Genomic DNA, 16,198 nt, shown 5'->3' with positions numbered 1-16,198 from the left:
TTCTTTTTCGTGCAATAAGATTGCTCCTATAATATTATGATGACGTCATAACACTTGCACTGCGTGGCCTATCAAAATTGCTGCAGACTTTGCTTGGTCTAACAGAATTCGCATCCAGACCAAACTTGTAAAAAAAAAACAAATTGGACATAATTTTGCTATGTGAGCAGAGAATTGAGACATGAGGATGTTTGATGACCGCACATCGTAGGTATCGTTAACCTTTGTTTATAGCTCGTTATTCTTGTAGGGAAAAACGTCTGTAAGTGCATTGCACATCAATTATGTTGTTTCCTCGTTCATAAAGCTATTGATATTCGGTTTGAACTATGCAATTAATAATTTTCTGTAACGGATAATGATTAATGTAAACCAATTTCAACCACGCAAATCGGTCATTAGCTAATAACTTCGCTTCTCGAGACTTGAGACGCAAGTAACCAATAATAAGAACAAATTCGTTTTTTTTTTTATTATGAATGGGCTTACTCATGGCCACAGACTAGCCGAGGCGTAGACGTGGCCTACGATGTATTTTTGGTATTTTGCTAACATTTTTTTGTTAATAAATCCTTAAGATAAAGGGTCACGTGACCGCTTCTGCTTACAAAAGGTTGTCTCGATTTGCCTATTAAATTGTATTTTGAGGATTTTTAACTATTATGAAAATGAAATGAAAACATTTATTTTCAGGCAACTATTGGCCCATAGATAAATACCTTAAAACTAGCATACGTATTAATACAAAATATATCTTAAAACTAAAAACACAATTATGGCTGCGATGCAGTTCGCAACCCCGCAGTGTCAGGGAGCCGGCCGCGGAACCGCCGGAACTTGACACCCTTCGGCCAAAACTCCTCTTTGGTGGTATAAGATTTATAAGACTTTGTATGACATTTTCTGCTATGGACTAAAAGGTTAATATAGCCAAGACTGCGGCTGTTTGGTGCTGGTGTGGCTCACTCCGCGATTTCGTCGCTTTGCTACAGGTAGCTAAAAGTACATCCGTTCCACCCCAATTTTGGGGAAAGCCATAAGCCGCGCGTGGCGCTGTCGCCACCTAGCGGCCATATCTGTGCTGATCGTAACAGACGCGTTTTCTGAGTCTTCTGTACCTAGTCCTATTATTTATTCTGTGCTTACGTACGAATTTACAAGTGCGACAGAGAGGCAACAAGCCCTCCGTTCTCAAAAGTTATGCTATGCTGTCTATGATTTTATTTAGGTCCAAGATTGCACACATATGACAACACAAAATGTTAAAATCCTAATAATAGTAATAATGCGTCTATACTCGTAGTATATTCGATTCCATATGGCCTATTCAGATAATAATTATGCCGTCACACAATGGAATAAATTAAATTGTAGAGGCACTGACAACGTAAAGTTTCTACAATTGTGTATTTAATGAAATTTACCTTGCCTATAGCGAAATTTTTGATTTAGAGTATGGATGAATTTTAAAATGAATAAAATGTACATAGTTAAGGACCTAAATTAGTCTACAGTTCAATTGATTTTACATTGTAACGAATGTTACGATTACGAATATCATTCGTAGTCAAATTAAGATTAAATTATCTATGTACAAAAAATTTGCAAAAATATTCATCCATACAATATAACTTGGTTTTAGTAGAATTTGATATATTTCTGATACTTGTAGCTTTTGGTTTTGATTTATTACTGTTTTATATTTGCTTGTGCGATGTACGATTAAACGGGTATACTTTGGCCTAATATCCATGTAGGTATATATCCCACTGTTTTTGTTCCAATATACAAGCCTGCGAAGGTGGCTGGTGGCTTAGCGGTAAGAGCGTGCGACTTTCAATCAGGAGGTTGCCGGTTCGAACCCCGGCTCGTACCAATGGGTTTTTCGGAACTTAGGTACCTACTGTATCATTTGATATTTACTAGTTGCTTGTCGGTGAAGGAAAACATCGTGGGGAAACCGGACTGATTCGCATTAGGGCCTAGTTTTCCCTCTGGGTTGGAAGGTCAAATGGCAGTCGCTTTCGTAAAAACTAGTGCCTACGTCAACCTTGGGATTAGTTGTCAAGTGGACCGCCGGACCCCAGGCTCCCACGAGCTGTGGCAAAAATGTCGGGTTAACGCGAACGTGAAGAAGAAGATACAGTAGAACCAAGCTAACTGTTTAGACTTTGCAATGACAAAGTGTGATGGTGTCACTATAGGCGTCAAATTTTCAGACACATGGCATTTCCCGCACTTTGTCACGTCATAGTTTGGTGAATACAACTCGCCTGGTTAGGAATTTGCACACGTTCCGCTGGTAAACATGTTGCTCGGCGTCGTATGCAGGCGTTATTAAAAGAGTATAATGTTTAGGAAAGAGACTTGGTCTTGCTAGCCAATTTGTCGGATAAAAGGGCAAATAAAAAAAAAGTATAGCAGTGACAGGCGTTTTCTACCTACAAATTGGTTTGTGTAGACTTCTCCTATATCCAAATTGTACCCGTTTCAATCGCTAAGGCCCTCTTTACACATTGATTAGTGATTAGTGCGAATACATTTACTACTAAACGCAAGTAGCACTATGAACTCGCACTTAACACTAAGAGAGACCCCTCACTAGCGTATTTTAAGCGACGGCGTCTAGTCAGCGCTATGGAAAATGCAGCAAGCAGCAGCTAATATAAGGTCGACTAGGCGCCGAAGCTCGGGATGGCGTAGCACGAGCTACTCTAGTCGTGGGCGAAGTCACATCTATGAGGCTTTTTTCTTTCAATGTTCCCAAGATAAAGGGTTGACTCTCGCTATAGTTCGTTTTTTTTAGCATTAGGAAAAAGGTAAACAATGTGACGTGTCTTTTTATTGAAGTATAAGTCACGGCAAAAATGTAACAATTCTGAATCATGTACAATTACTTACATTCTTTAGTAATAGTTACTGATTTTTAAAAAGCGTTTATCAAATTAGGAGTTGTGCACAAATCACGCGAGGTATTTTTGGCTACTTTTTGACCCCCCCCCCCCCCCCTTGATTTGTGCTCAAGCCCTAAAAGACACGTCAAGATCGCGTAGTCTTTACCTAATGCTAAAAAAAAACTATAGTCGCTGCATATACCGTGAAGCCATTTCGCAGACGCCTAGCTACGCCACTATTAACTATTCGGGAGAGGCTATTGTGGGGTCAGTAAATGTGTAAATAGGGCCTAACGCCACCGCATGCGCAGCGCCACCCCCCCTCCTGCGGGCGACGTCGGTGAGTACGCGAGCTACTGCGCGCGCATTCACGACGAGGAGATCTACCACGACCTCTGCGCGGTGAAGAGCGCCAGGGACACGCTGGCCGCCGCCGCGCCGCAGCCCGCTTTCAACGTATGGTTTCATTTGTTCAACTGCCGGTGGACTGTTGAAGATCTTTCTACCTATAGTTCGACCTCAAATAAATCGTAAACGTAATAAGCATGCGGAGTAAGTAAGTACTTACCGAACGACAGTAATTCAATCATTGCGTCGAAATAGGATTTATTACAGGCAGCTGTGTTGTTGATATTAATGATACGTACCTACCTAAGTACGGTTGCTGTTTAATTTGGTTTGTTGAGCGCATCGCCAACTACCTACCCTACCCTACTCCGCATAGAAGGGTTGATGGTGTCACACTATGAAAAACCGAACTAATCCTTCGTTTGGCAAACCCGGCAGCGGGAATGTCTATTTGAAATTAAATGAATTGACAGAAAGTTGAAATTCCCAACAAAATCTATGAATGTCACGTAAACGGGCTAATGAAAGTACCAAACCTAATTAAATTGAAAGAGAATATATGAATGAATGTCAAAAAGTATGAATAATTGATTTTATGCAGATGATTTATCATTTATCAAAGTCCACCGGTTGTTGCTTTTTTATTATTATTTTGCATTGCTTTACTTTGGGCATCTTGTACTATTTTGTTGCTTGTGCTATTGACATGCATGCTTGCATTACGACATGAATACTATTTCAAATTCAACAAAATATAACTTTTACAATGCACTACTAGTTACTAGCAAATCTACCATTTACTCAAAATAGTATTTGTGTTATCAATACTTACAGTGAACTATCGTTCTGGCCCCAGTTTTACTACGTCAATGACAATTGACAATGGCTGCTATTTAACTGATCACCAGATTTAATAAAATTTAATACCAAAAAAATGTACTTTACCACCCTAAAATAATGAATGATCACCAAAATTATAACACCATTTTAATGTGAAATGATTACCAATTTTATTACATTTTACTATCCTATTAAAGGAAATTACACCAAACTAATCATTATTAACCCAAAAATTGTAAATGATTACCAAATTTCAAACCCCATTTTAATGTCAATTGATAACCAAATTTTCACATCGTGATATCCTATTAAATAAAATGACACCAAAATAATCATTGTAAACCCAAAAATAGTAAATGACCACCAAAATTAGAACTCCATTTTAATGTAAAATTATAACCAAATTTTTAAATCTTGCTATCCTATTAAAGCAAATGACTCCAAAATAATCATTGTAAACCCGAATATAGTAAATGACCACCAAAATTGTAACCACAATTGTTTCTGTATGGGTCACAGATCAAACCTAACCTAACCCACTTTTCTAGTAGAATTTCGTTTCTGTAAGGGTCGCAGTTCAAACCTAACCTAACCCACTTTTCTAGTAGCATTTCGTTTCTGTATGGGTCGCAGTTCAAACCTAACCTAACCCACTTTTCTAGTAGCATTTCGTTTCTGTAAGGGTCACAGTTCAAACCTAACCTAACCCACTTTTCTAGTAGCATTTCGTTTCTGTAAGGGTCGCAGTTCAAACCTAACCTAACCCACTTTTCTAGTAGCATTTCTTTTCTGTAAGGGTCGCAGTTTAAACCTAACCTAACCCACTTTTATAGTAGCAATTCATTTCTGTAAGGGTCGCAGTGCTAACCTAGCCCACTTAACTGATAGCAGTACAAACCTAACCTACTTTTCTAGTAGCATTTCAGTATGCTCCTAGAAAAGAAGGTTAGGTTAGATAGGTATATGGTGCGGGGTACGGGGGGTTGAGCGGGAGGGGCTAATAATTTTGGCAGCATTTTACTTTATTTGGTAATATGTATACATTTTTTGGTAATCATAGTGTTTATTTAGGTGAAAATATCGCATTAATTTGGTCTTCAAGATTTGGTGATCATTAATGATTTTTGGTAATCATTCAATATATTTGGTATTCGAATACAATTTGAAGTGCAGTCGTAATTAAAATGGTGGTACATTTGTAATTTTAGGCCTTATTTTTTTGGTGTTCAGTAATTTTTTTTGGTAAGCATGATTTTTTTATTTAGGGTACCAAAATATTTTTTGGTGGTCATTATATTTGTAGCCATTGACAATGACAATTGACAATTCACTGACATTGGTGTTTCAACAGTCCTCATTGACGCTAGGTACAGTCAGCAGCAGAAGTCGCTATACACTCCAGGTGCTCAAAGAGAGGTAAACGTTTAAACTGTCAAAAAGTTGTTGACTGTCATGGTAGCATTTACTTGTGAGCGCTCAACATGTCACAAATATCTTAACAGTCGCTATTCATTAATTTCTACACTTACAACAAATCATTGATACCTTAGCTGTCAAAAAACCATTGGTATCTAAGCGGTCAACGTGTCAAATATATCTGAACAATATGGAAAAATAGACGTTTAAAGCATACATGTATGGTTGTATATTGAATGAATAATAGCTATGCTAATTTCAGGTAAATCGTTTTGACAATCATCGAAAGCAGTACAGTCTTGTCATCACATACATCTATCTCACGTTTTGCCCTTCAACCATTGACAGAGGCCTGTCAGTCAGCTTACTGAAAACTATTTCTTTTATTGAATAGAATCATCAAAACGAATGAGTGACACATAGCGAAAGCTAACTGAAGCCGAATTTAGAGCCAATTGTCAAGGCACGTTGTGGTCTTGTGACTAAGGCGTTTGCTTTTCAAAGCAGAGACCGCGGGTTCAAATCTCAGTCGGACGTACCTAGATATTACACCCTTTTTTTTGGGTTTCATTTCTATTATTAATTTGTAGTTTTATATTAATTTTGCATAAGTTTATATGTTTTTTGAAGATATGTCACATGTAGAGTATGTACGACTTTCTAACAGGACGTTGTAGGTTTGAACCCGCAGCAAGCGTTCCTTAGATTACTCCTGTGCGGAATGCCATTTGATGTTTACTGCTAGGTTATACTGGTTATACTAACAATAAGTTCAAAGATATACAGTATGTTGATATATACTGTATATCTTTGAACTTATTGTTAGTACGAACGTTAGTTTGAACGAAAGGCCAAGAAAGAGACCCATTCGCCGTGTGCCTGCTATACGGCCACAATTCAAAAATTTTAATTTTCTGGATTATTGCAGATTCGTATTCAAAATTGTTCAATTTACGACCTTATTTCGAGAGCCATAGCAAAAAAGGTATTTAAGAGCCTTTTTCTCACAAGTGGCCTTATGCATTTGACCATAAATTGTCAGACGATTCCCTGCAATACAGCCACTTACCAGTCTGCCGCCTGCTTCCGCGGCGTTCGCACATGAACTGAGGGACTACCGCGAACCACGTTCGACGTGTTGCCTTCCTGTCACACTTACCTACGAATTTACAAGTGCGACAAAGAGGCAACACGTCGAACGTGGTTCGCGGTAGGCCCTCAGACGGCCCTTTTGAGTTGTGGCTATATAGCACACGTTTTAAATGAAGCTTTTGAGTTGCGTCCTAGAAGATAATTATTAGTTGAGTTACACATATTATCGCGTACAGTGATCTTGTTCCTATCAAAATTGATAAAATAAAGGGATTTTAACTATTTTGGTGTTTTTATTTATATTTGCATGGTAACCTTTATCCAATAATTTTGTGTTTAAATTTGGCCGCATCCCAAAATCTTTAAAAAACGTTTCTGCAATACGGCCACAACTCTAAATACCTGTCTTTAGGGCCTTGTGTCTTAAAAAATATACATTTCTTTTAAAAAGTGGCGTGGTCATAAGGAGGGTTATATCATTCCGAGTAAAAAAAGCTAAATTTTAAATTCATAGACCTAAAACTAAAGGAGTAAGATCCTATTAAACACCCTGAACTATACTCTCACAACTTTGAGACGCGATTTCTCGAAAAAACGGTTTTTTGCGATGTGGCAGTGTAGCAGGCACACGGCGCATTAATGTTTAGGTCATACTGACCAACTTTTACTATGGGACCAACCCCGAAAACGCGGAAAAATACTTGGAAGTTTCATACATTTTGCTGGTCTGATGTTGAAATTTTCTATGGGAGAGTAATTTTTTTCCGGGGTTTCGGGGTTGGTCCCATAGTAAAAGTTGCTCAGTATGACCTAAACATTAATGGGTCTCTTTCTTGGCCTTTCGTTCTGATACATACTATATCTAACTCCATATACTCTATCCTCTCTGCTAAGTTGTAAAAACAAAATTCGTCATTCCTATGGTCAACAGTTACCATATTACGTAGGTGTATATGCATGGCAGTGATGGTTTTAACGGCTAGCCTCTATTACAAAGCCATAAGGTTTACATGTCAGATTGGGACAGAGAACGTGTTAAGTTTCAATTCTATTATTTTCTCCTTCGTTCTTTGATCGATTCGGAGCATCGTATTTTAGTACTTTATAGTATATTTTAGTACAATAAGCGGGCTAAATGAATATATTAACATATAATATGCTCTACGATTTGGAAGAACGGCCGCCTATGACAGTTAAAATAAAAAACCTATCATTCTCGTAAAACCTAAGTTTGACACTTGACGATAAAATACTTCTTTAAGAAAGGAGGTGTCAATTCGTAGCTGCTACAGTATTTTTTTAAAGTTAAACAGATAAAATGTTGATGCTTAGTTACCATTGAAATAACAACTGCTTAGCAACTGGTGGCACCCTGGCTGCTGACGTACGTGATTGGCAGTGCGTGTAGGTATTAATGACAGCAGCTTGAATTTGAGTGCTTAGTTACCACTGAGTTTCTAACCGTTATTGTCACTGTGATTAAATAAGGGTGTATGTGTTAAAGAAAAGCTCAGAAGTTAAGATATATGTGACGAAGTGAAAGCCTATGCTAAAATGACAACTTAGATGTCCTTATTTTTGTGACGATTGAAGTGTATATGTTTTCTTGGACACCTTACCCGCTCAGGTATATCTGATGCTGACTGTACCGACATTACTAATACTTACTGACCCAGAACTGTACAAGAAATTATCATTGGTAGATGACAATTGTGGAGTTGGTGAAATAGGCACCTGCATGTTAAATATATCGATGCATGCTTCCTATTCCAATTGTAAATTGTAATATGTATGAAAATACGAACCGCAATGCTAAGCAAAGATGACGCTAAAAGATGGCGTATTTTTGAAATTTCCTTTGAAGTATATTTTATTTCCGCGAGACCAAAGTTTCCAGAGCAAAGTTTAAAAATATCAACCCAACTTCCAATACAGTCGCGAAACGAAATGTTCTACAAGCCACTTCGCGTCTCCAAGCCAAACTATCCCAGCGAAAAGTTACAAACTTGTAATTATTAGCGGCAACATTTCAAAGAAACTTTATTTGTATTGAATATGCTGTAAACGCTGGTGAATTCTGGGTTGATATTCCCAATGATCCAAAACAAACTGCTCCGGTTGGTATTCCACCTGTCCAGTTTCTTGGTCCAATGTGCATTGCGTCTCACTCACTAAGCAAAATGTGAGTCGCAAATACAAATTCATCATCATCATCATCATCATCATCATCTCAGCCATAATACGTCCACCGCTGTACATAGGCCACATCGCGCGCAGAGAAGACAAAGAAATTAGAGAAGTGGAATACCAGCCGCAGACAACTCTTGAGCGACGGCGTCTAGTCAGCGCTGTGGAAAATGGCGTCGCTTCGTCAACGTTGCGTCGAGCAGCAGCCATAGAGTTGACTAGACGCGGACACTCGGGGGGCGCTAGTGTGGGGTGGCCCTTTGCAACGACTTTGACAGAAGAAAGTGTTGAAGTGTCAATCTGCCAGACAGATCCGACGGCCATATCTGTACGTTACCTGTTATAGTTCGTAGGTTTCTAATAGAGCCCGAGCTAATCCTATTGTCTATTGTTAAGTAAAACCGCTCGTGCCACATGCCACAACCACCTGCATAAAAACCTGCGTACTTCGGTTACCGAGTGCCGGCGTGTCGAACACTACAGAACCAGTCTAAAATGTGTCATCGAGATGCGTAACAAAGGCGCGTTATCGGAGAGCGCACCTACACTGTTTTTTTAGAGCGTTGGACTAGCCCGCGCTCAGGTGCCAAATATAATAAGTATGACCCTTTTTTGCAGGTAAGTAGCACGTGCGGTTTTATTTAACAATAGACAATAGGATTAGCCGCCGGGCTCTGTTACAAAGCTACGAACTAACTATACATTAATACTGGTCTGCTTGAGGCGATGCACACGGGGCGCTATAGTAACATGACTGAATTTATTCCAGTCCAATCTAAGAGTACTGCGTCTTCGTAGAATGATGATGATATCGATAAAAACTATCTTATGTCTTTCCCCGGCCTCAAATTTCGTCTAAATCAGTTTCAGCGGTTTAAGCGTGAAGTGGTAACAGAGAGAGTTACTTTCCCATTTATAATGTAGGAATTAGTGGGGATGGTCGTAACATCAAAGAGCTCTGAGACAATTTTCTTTATATATTTTGTTTAAAACTGAAAATTGCCGCCGTGGCTAGTATTGTATCACACGTTTTGATCAATATCCTATGTGCGACTACAGTTTTTTTTAAACAAAAAATAAAGTAGATATCGAATTTTTCGGATTTCTGTTTTCTGCGCAAATATCAGCACTGAAACGTGACAATGAAGAATTTACATTGTGGCCCACGGCCCATAAATATCGTCCCCGTCGACTGGACTAGTTACCCTCGAGCGAGTCGCTTCCTCCGAACAAATTGTCAAATACTTCACGGCCGAGTTGCAATATTGCAATTAAGTAAGAGTACCGTGTACGCTGTTAACTTGCAATCAGTGTACCTTATTACTAGCACACAAGGCTTGCAATCGAGTGTTTCGTTTAGTACAGTCTCCATCGGATAAATCGGAGCAGCCGAGGTGCTCGAAAATATCTGAACACGCACCCTAGCGCCTGGACAATAGAGGCGTGTCCGGATATTTGTGAGCACTTCGCCCGCTTCGATATATCTGATGGCGACAGCACGATACGCGGACGTCGCCGTGGACGCCAGTGATACTCGGATTTCGTGCGAACAACGTGTTAGGGAAAGAAAGAAATAATTAAAAATATCTCAGTGTGTATATAGGTACCAAGGTTTGGGGCGTTGTTTTTGTGTTATGTGTTTTCGTGTCGCTGAGTTATGTTATTTTAATTGTGTTTTTATGAAGAAAGATAAAGGGGTGAGTGCTTCGGGTGCTTTATCGTCAGATTTTTTTTGGACTAGAAATAGTTTCTAACTTCTAAATAATTGTGCGATGTAGCAAAACTAGTACAGTGAGCCTCATACATAATGTCTTATTACATTTAGAAACTATTACAAATTAAATAAGGTAATAAAATACAAGTAAAGTTATGCTACCTACGTATGTTAAAGGTAAAGTAAGTAGATATGGGCGTTTTCACTTAACTGTGTACCTACCATTAACGGCCGGTTAGCCATCGTCACAAAACTGGCGGTTAATGTCAAAATATGTATATGGGATATTTCGCCAGGAAAGTGACAGTTAGACGTGACTTAACTAATACCTATAACCGAGCAATTCTTGTTTATTTATTTATTTATATCTAGACACGCGGCAGCGTGTCAAGCCAAGTTCAAGCAAAGGAACTGGCTAGTCAGCGCCGAGTGTAATATATCTAGACACGCGGCAGCGTGTCAAGCCAAGTTCAAGCAAAGGAACTGGCTAGCCAGCGCCAAGTGTAATATTACACGAACCAGGCGCCACTTTTGACCCTTCTATAACTCAAAACATCTTTAACGTAAACACATAAAACTACGTGTGTTTAATTATATCCATAAGGACATCTAGAAGCCCAAATTTCATGAAGCTAGCTCAAACGGTTATAAAGATATGAAGGTCAAAAAGTCGTAAATTTTAAGACTGACTGACATACCTATAGTACCTAAACCTAACCTACTTCCAGATGACCTAGAAGGATGAAATTTGGAATCCAGCTCAGTTATTGTGTGAAAGCGTAGGAAAAAATCTAAAAATAAAAAAAAGTTATAAAATAGGGGGGGTCCCCATACAAAAAAACCATTTTTTATTGTGACTGACATATAAGTACCTAAACCTAACCTACTTCCAGATGACCTAGAAGGATGAAATTTGGAATCCAGCTCGGTTATTGTGTGCCAGCGTAGGAAAAAATCTAAAAACAAAAAAAAGTTAATAAATAGGGGGGGTCCCCATACAAATTTCTTTTTTATTGTGACTGACATATAGTACCTAAACCTAACCTACTTCCAGATGACCTAGAAGGATGAAATTTGGAATCCAGCTCGGTAATTGTGTGTAAGCGTAGGAAAAAATCTAAAAATAAAAAAAGTTAAAAAATAGGGGGGGTCCCCATACAAAAAACCTGTAATACGCGCTAAACAACCGGCCAACGGTGTGTCGTTGGCGGCGCGTGGCACCACATAATTAATACAAAGAACAGAAGTAAAAAACATGCAGCGGAAACACAAGAAAAAACATTAAATCTCAATACCTGCCTAGTTTTCTTTACAAAAAGTATTGATATCCCATCAAAAACATAAATGTAAAAAAGGAGAGCCAAGTTCAATACAAAGATTATGCTTGGCTGTGGGGTTCGCCGCAAAAAGAATGGATATCTAAATGAGTACGTTCTATGCATAATCGAAATATGTATTTATAGGAACAAAATAACATTATAAACAAGTATTAAACTCTATTTCTTTGCTTTATTGGATACCTATAACAATTGCTGTTATTTAAAAAAATGTGAGATCTTAAAGTAGGTTAGATTTGGCTAGGCCAGGTTTTATCAGAATTACAATATATATAAAATGATTGATATAATGAAAACTGGCCAAGTCAAATCTAACCTACTTTAAAATCTCACATTTTTTTAAATAACAGCAATTGTTATAGGTATCCAATAAAGCAAAGAAATAGAGTTTAATACTTGTTTATAATGTTATTTTGTTCCTATAAATACATATTTGGATTTTGCATAGAACTTGGCAGTGGCACTCATTTAGATCTCCATTCTTTTTGCGGCGAGCCCCACAGCCAAGCATAATTTTTGTATTGAACTTGGCTCTCCTTTTTTACATTTATGTTTTTGGTGGGATATATATTTCGGGGATCTCGGAAATGGCTCTATTTCGATGAAATTTGCTATATGGGGGTTTTCGGGGGCGATAAATCGATCTAACTAGGTCTTATCTCTGGGAAAACGTGCATTTTTGAGTTATATGTCTCCCAAATATTACCTACGCCTTATACGCAACTTAAGTAGCGCTTTATGGTACATTTCAGTACAGGTAAAATTAAAATGCCCGTGTCCCGTATGCCAGCAAAAGAGCCAGACATCATACAGAATCCAAAGATGAGCCTAATGATGTTGTTAATTATTGTTTATCACCAATAATGATGACTATTTTCCAGATGACAAGTGAGAAAAAATATTTTTGCATACAATTTGGTGACCCTACTCAATGTGACGTCTTGTCGCTTTCCATACAGCGTATGTTAAAAGTCATAGCGTGACCATAATTGGACGTAGTTTAGCGTAAAAGATCCATCCTCTAAAATATGTCATTTTAAATGAATGACTTTTCCGTTTGACAGAAAGTTCAAATACTAACAGATTTTTGTGGATTGGATCTTTTACCCTAAACTACGTCCAATTACTTAGTACAACATTAATTCTACTTGAGAAATAAGAATAATTAAAGTAATTATCTTTTAATCAAATACTACCATATGATAATGTGGATCATTTACAGAGTCAGAAAAAGTGGTTCTGGATCACGACCCAGAAATCACCCTGTATAAGAGTTAGAAAAAAGTAGTCGGCTTGCATTGCGGTTTGTGACATCATAATATTAAAGTATTTTCTTTCTCAAGTGACATAAACTTGACAACAAATTATGTAGAATTATAGTGCATGCGTTATATTTATATTTTATCAATGCTGCATGTATAGTTAACAATCGTTTTGTAACCTTTTTAAGCGTATTCCAAAACGATTGTTTGTATGACTGTACCTAAGAACAAAAAAAAGAGATAATTAATATATTAATGAGTAAACCGAATCCACCTTCTACTGAGGCGCGTCTATATAGAGTCTGTATTTAGAAAGTTAAATCAATCGGATACAATTATATTTTAAATAGCTATAAAATAAGCGTTTAATTTTATCGGGTTGGTTCAACTTTCATTTGCCAGACTTTAGTTATACTTATCCCTAAGCTCAGAACCGCTACATTACCAACGTTCCAAGTACCGTTGTTTTCACATTATTTAGCCCATTTAAGTATAGCTTGCACTTTTACATAATACGTGACATATTAGACACGTAGCTTCGGAGTAACGAAACTATGTGTCACAAATGGCACTTAGAGTCAGTCCAAGTTAACTGCACACCGTTTAGGTATCTAAATTTGATCACAAACGTCCAATTTCTATGAAAATATGACGTTTATAATGAAACTCAGCTCTGTCAAAGTCGATGCAGAGTTAGCTTAGATGGACTCTATGGACCTTAAGGCGTCCGCTAGGTGGCGCTGGTGCACGCAGCGGGTTAATGATAAATAGTATCAGCATCGCTAACTGACGCGGACGCGTGAGGCGGGTTTTGCCTTGCACCCGCGCCATCTAGCGGACGCCTTTACTGAACCGAACTGCAACTATAATCTACCCTTACTGTCTAGCTCGCTACGTCATCGCACAGCCTGGAGAAACGCGACTACGTGATCAGAGAGCTGGTGGACACAGAGTGCAACTATGTCGACGTCCTGAGCAAGATCATAAAGTACTTCCTGAGGCCGCTCACGCCCTATCTGAAGGCGCAGGATCTGCAGCTCATCTTCTTTGGCATCAAGGTCAGTTGATACTTCATGTACTATCAACCATAGACTAGGAATCCTCTAGACCGAGTTTAGAGCAATTATTTCATGCAAGCGATGATGCCAAAAATGCAGGGGGGCGCGGGACGAGGTGAGCGAAGTCCCGTGCCGTGATTGGTCCGTTCAAAGACACTTTCGACTCGAACATGGAGTAAAATCACCGTATGCGTGGCAGAGGGGGTAGCGCGAGTATGCTCAGTCTGGAAGATGTTTTGTCTGTACTGGGCTAACCACAGTTTAGCTCGCTACGTCGCTCAGCATGGAGAAGCATGACTTTTAGAGGCCTATGGGCCTAAGAGTTATGCCGAGCGGCCTAATAAAAGCCGATCTTAAGCTATCCATCCTATCGCTATTTACCACCTTATGCATAAAACTTAGCAAACCTCTGTTAAATTTTGTACAGTCAGCAGCAGAAGTCGCTATACACTCCAGGTGCTCAAAGAGTGGTAAACGTTTAAACTGTCAAAAAGTTGTTGACTGTCATGGTAGCATTTACTTGTGAGCGCTCAACATGTCACAAATATCTTAACAGTAGCTATTCATTAATTTCTACACTTACAACAAATCATTGATACCTTAGCTGTCAAAAAACCATTGGTATCTAAGCGGTCAACGTGTCAAATATATCTGAACAATATGGAAAAATAGACGTTTAAAGCATACATGTATGGTCGTATATTGAATGAATAATAGCTATGCTAATTTCAGGTAAAGCGTTTTGACAATCATCGAAAGCAGTACAGTCTTGTCATCACATACATCTATCTCACGTTTTGCCCTTCAACCATTGACAGAGGCCTGTCAGTCAGCTTACTGAAAACTATTTCTTATATTGAATAGAATCATCAAAACGAATGAGTGACACATAGCGAAAGCTAACTGAAGCCGAATTTAGAGCCAATTGTCAAGGCACGTTGTGGTCTTGTGACTAAGGCGTTTGCTTTTCAAAGCAGAGACCGCGGGTTCAAATCTCAGTCGGACGCACCTATACCTCGTTTTTTTTAGCATTAGAAATTAGGTAAACAATCTTGATGTGTCTTTTAATTGAAAAACTCATTTTAAAAATAAGTTACGGCAAATGTGTAACAATTATGAATGTAATACAATCATTTATATTCTTCTGCTTTCATAAATGATAGTTACTGATTTTTAATAAGCGATTTTCAATTAAAAGACATGCCAAAATCGCTTACCTTCTTCCAAGTTCTTTCTAATGCTAAAAAAAACGAACTATAGAGATTACAACTTTTTTTTTTGGGTTTCATTTCTATTATTAATTTGTAGTTTTATATTAATTTCGCATAAGTTTATATGTTTTTTGAAGATATGTCACATGTAGAGTATGTACGACTTTCTAACAGGACGTTGTAGGTTTGAACCCGCAGTAAGCGTTCCTTAGATTACTCCTGTGCGGAATGCCATTTGATGTTTACTGCTAGGTTATACTGGTTATACTAACAATAAGTTCAAAGATATACATACTGTATATCTTTGAACTTATTGTTAGTACGAACGTTAGTTTGAACGAAAGGCCAAGAAAGAGACCCATTAATGTTTAGGTCATACTGAACAACTTTTACTATGGGACCAACCCCGAAAACGCGGAAAAATACTTGGAAGTTTCATACATTTTGCTGGTCTGATGTTGAAATTTTCTATGGGAGAGTAATTCTTTTCCGGGGTTTCGGGGTTGGTCCCATAGTAAAAGTTGCTCAGTATGACCTAAACATTAATGGGTCTCTTTCTTGGCCTTTCGTTCTGATACATACTGTATATTAACTCCGTATACTCTATCCTCTCTGTTAAGTTGTAAAAACAAAATTCGTCATTCCTATGGTCAACAGTTAGCATATTACGTAGGTGTATATGCATGGCAGTGATGGTTTTAACGGCTAGCCTCTATTACAAAGCCATAAGGTTTACATGTCAGATTGGGACAGAGAACGTGTTAAGTTTCAATTCTATTATTTTCTCCTTCGTTCTTTGATCGATTCGGAGCATCGTATTTTAGTACTATATAGTATAT

At 38.2% G+C, this 16,198-nt stretch overlaps 1 protein-coding gene across 2 annotated transcripts in view; it reads left to right on the top strand.

Moving 5' to 3' along the window:
* Positions 1 to 16,198, top strand: part of LOC134678389 (protein vav) — a 59,805-nt gene that overhangs the window by 19,054 nt on the left and 24,553 nt on the right. Inside the window, exons 1-2 of one of the 2 annotated variants that reach the window (XM_063536948.1) lie at positions 3,175 to 3,350; positions 13,978 to 14,148. In XM_063536948.1, the coding sequence (XP_063393018.1) occupies positions 3,198 to 3,350; positions 13,978 to 14,148 (324 nt within the window). In that variant the 5' untranslated portion in view covers positions 3,175 to 3,197. Of the gene's footprint in view, positions 1 to 3,174; positions 3,351 to 13,977; positions 14,149 to 16,198 lie in introns of those variants that run through there. The other variant, XM_063536947.1, reaches the window with a different exon arrangement.

This window comes from Cydia fagiglandana, chromosome Z (genome assembly GCF_963556715.1).
Source record: "Cydia fagiglandana chromosome Z, ilCydFagi1.1, whole genome shotgun sequence".
NCBI lineage: Eukaryota > Metazoa > Arthropoda > Insecta > Lepidoptera > Tortricidae > Cydia > Cydia fagiglandana.
This window is presented reverse-complemented; position numbering and strand designations above follow the sequence as displayed.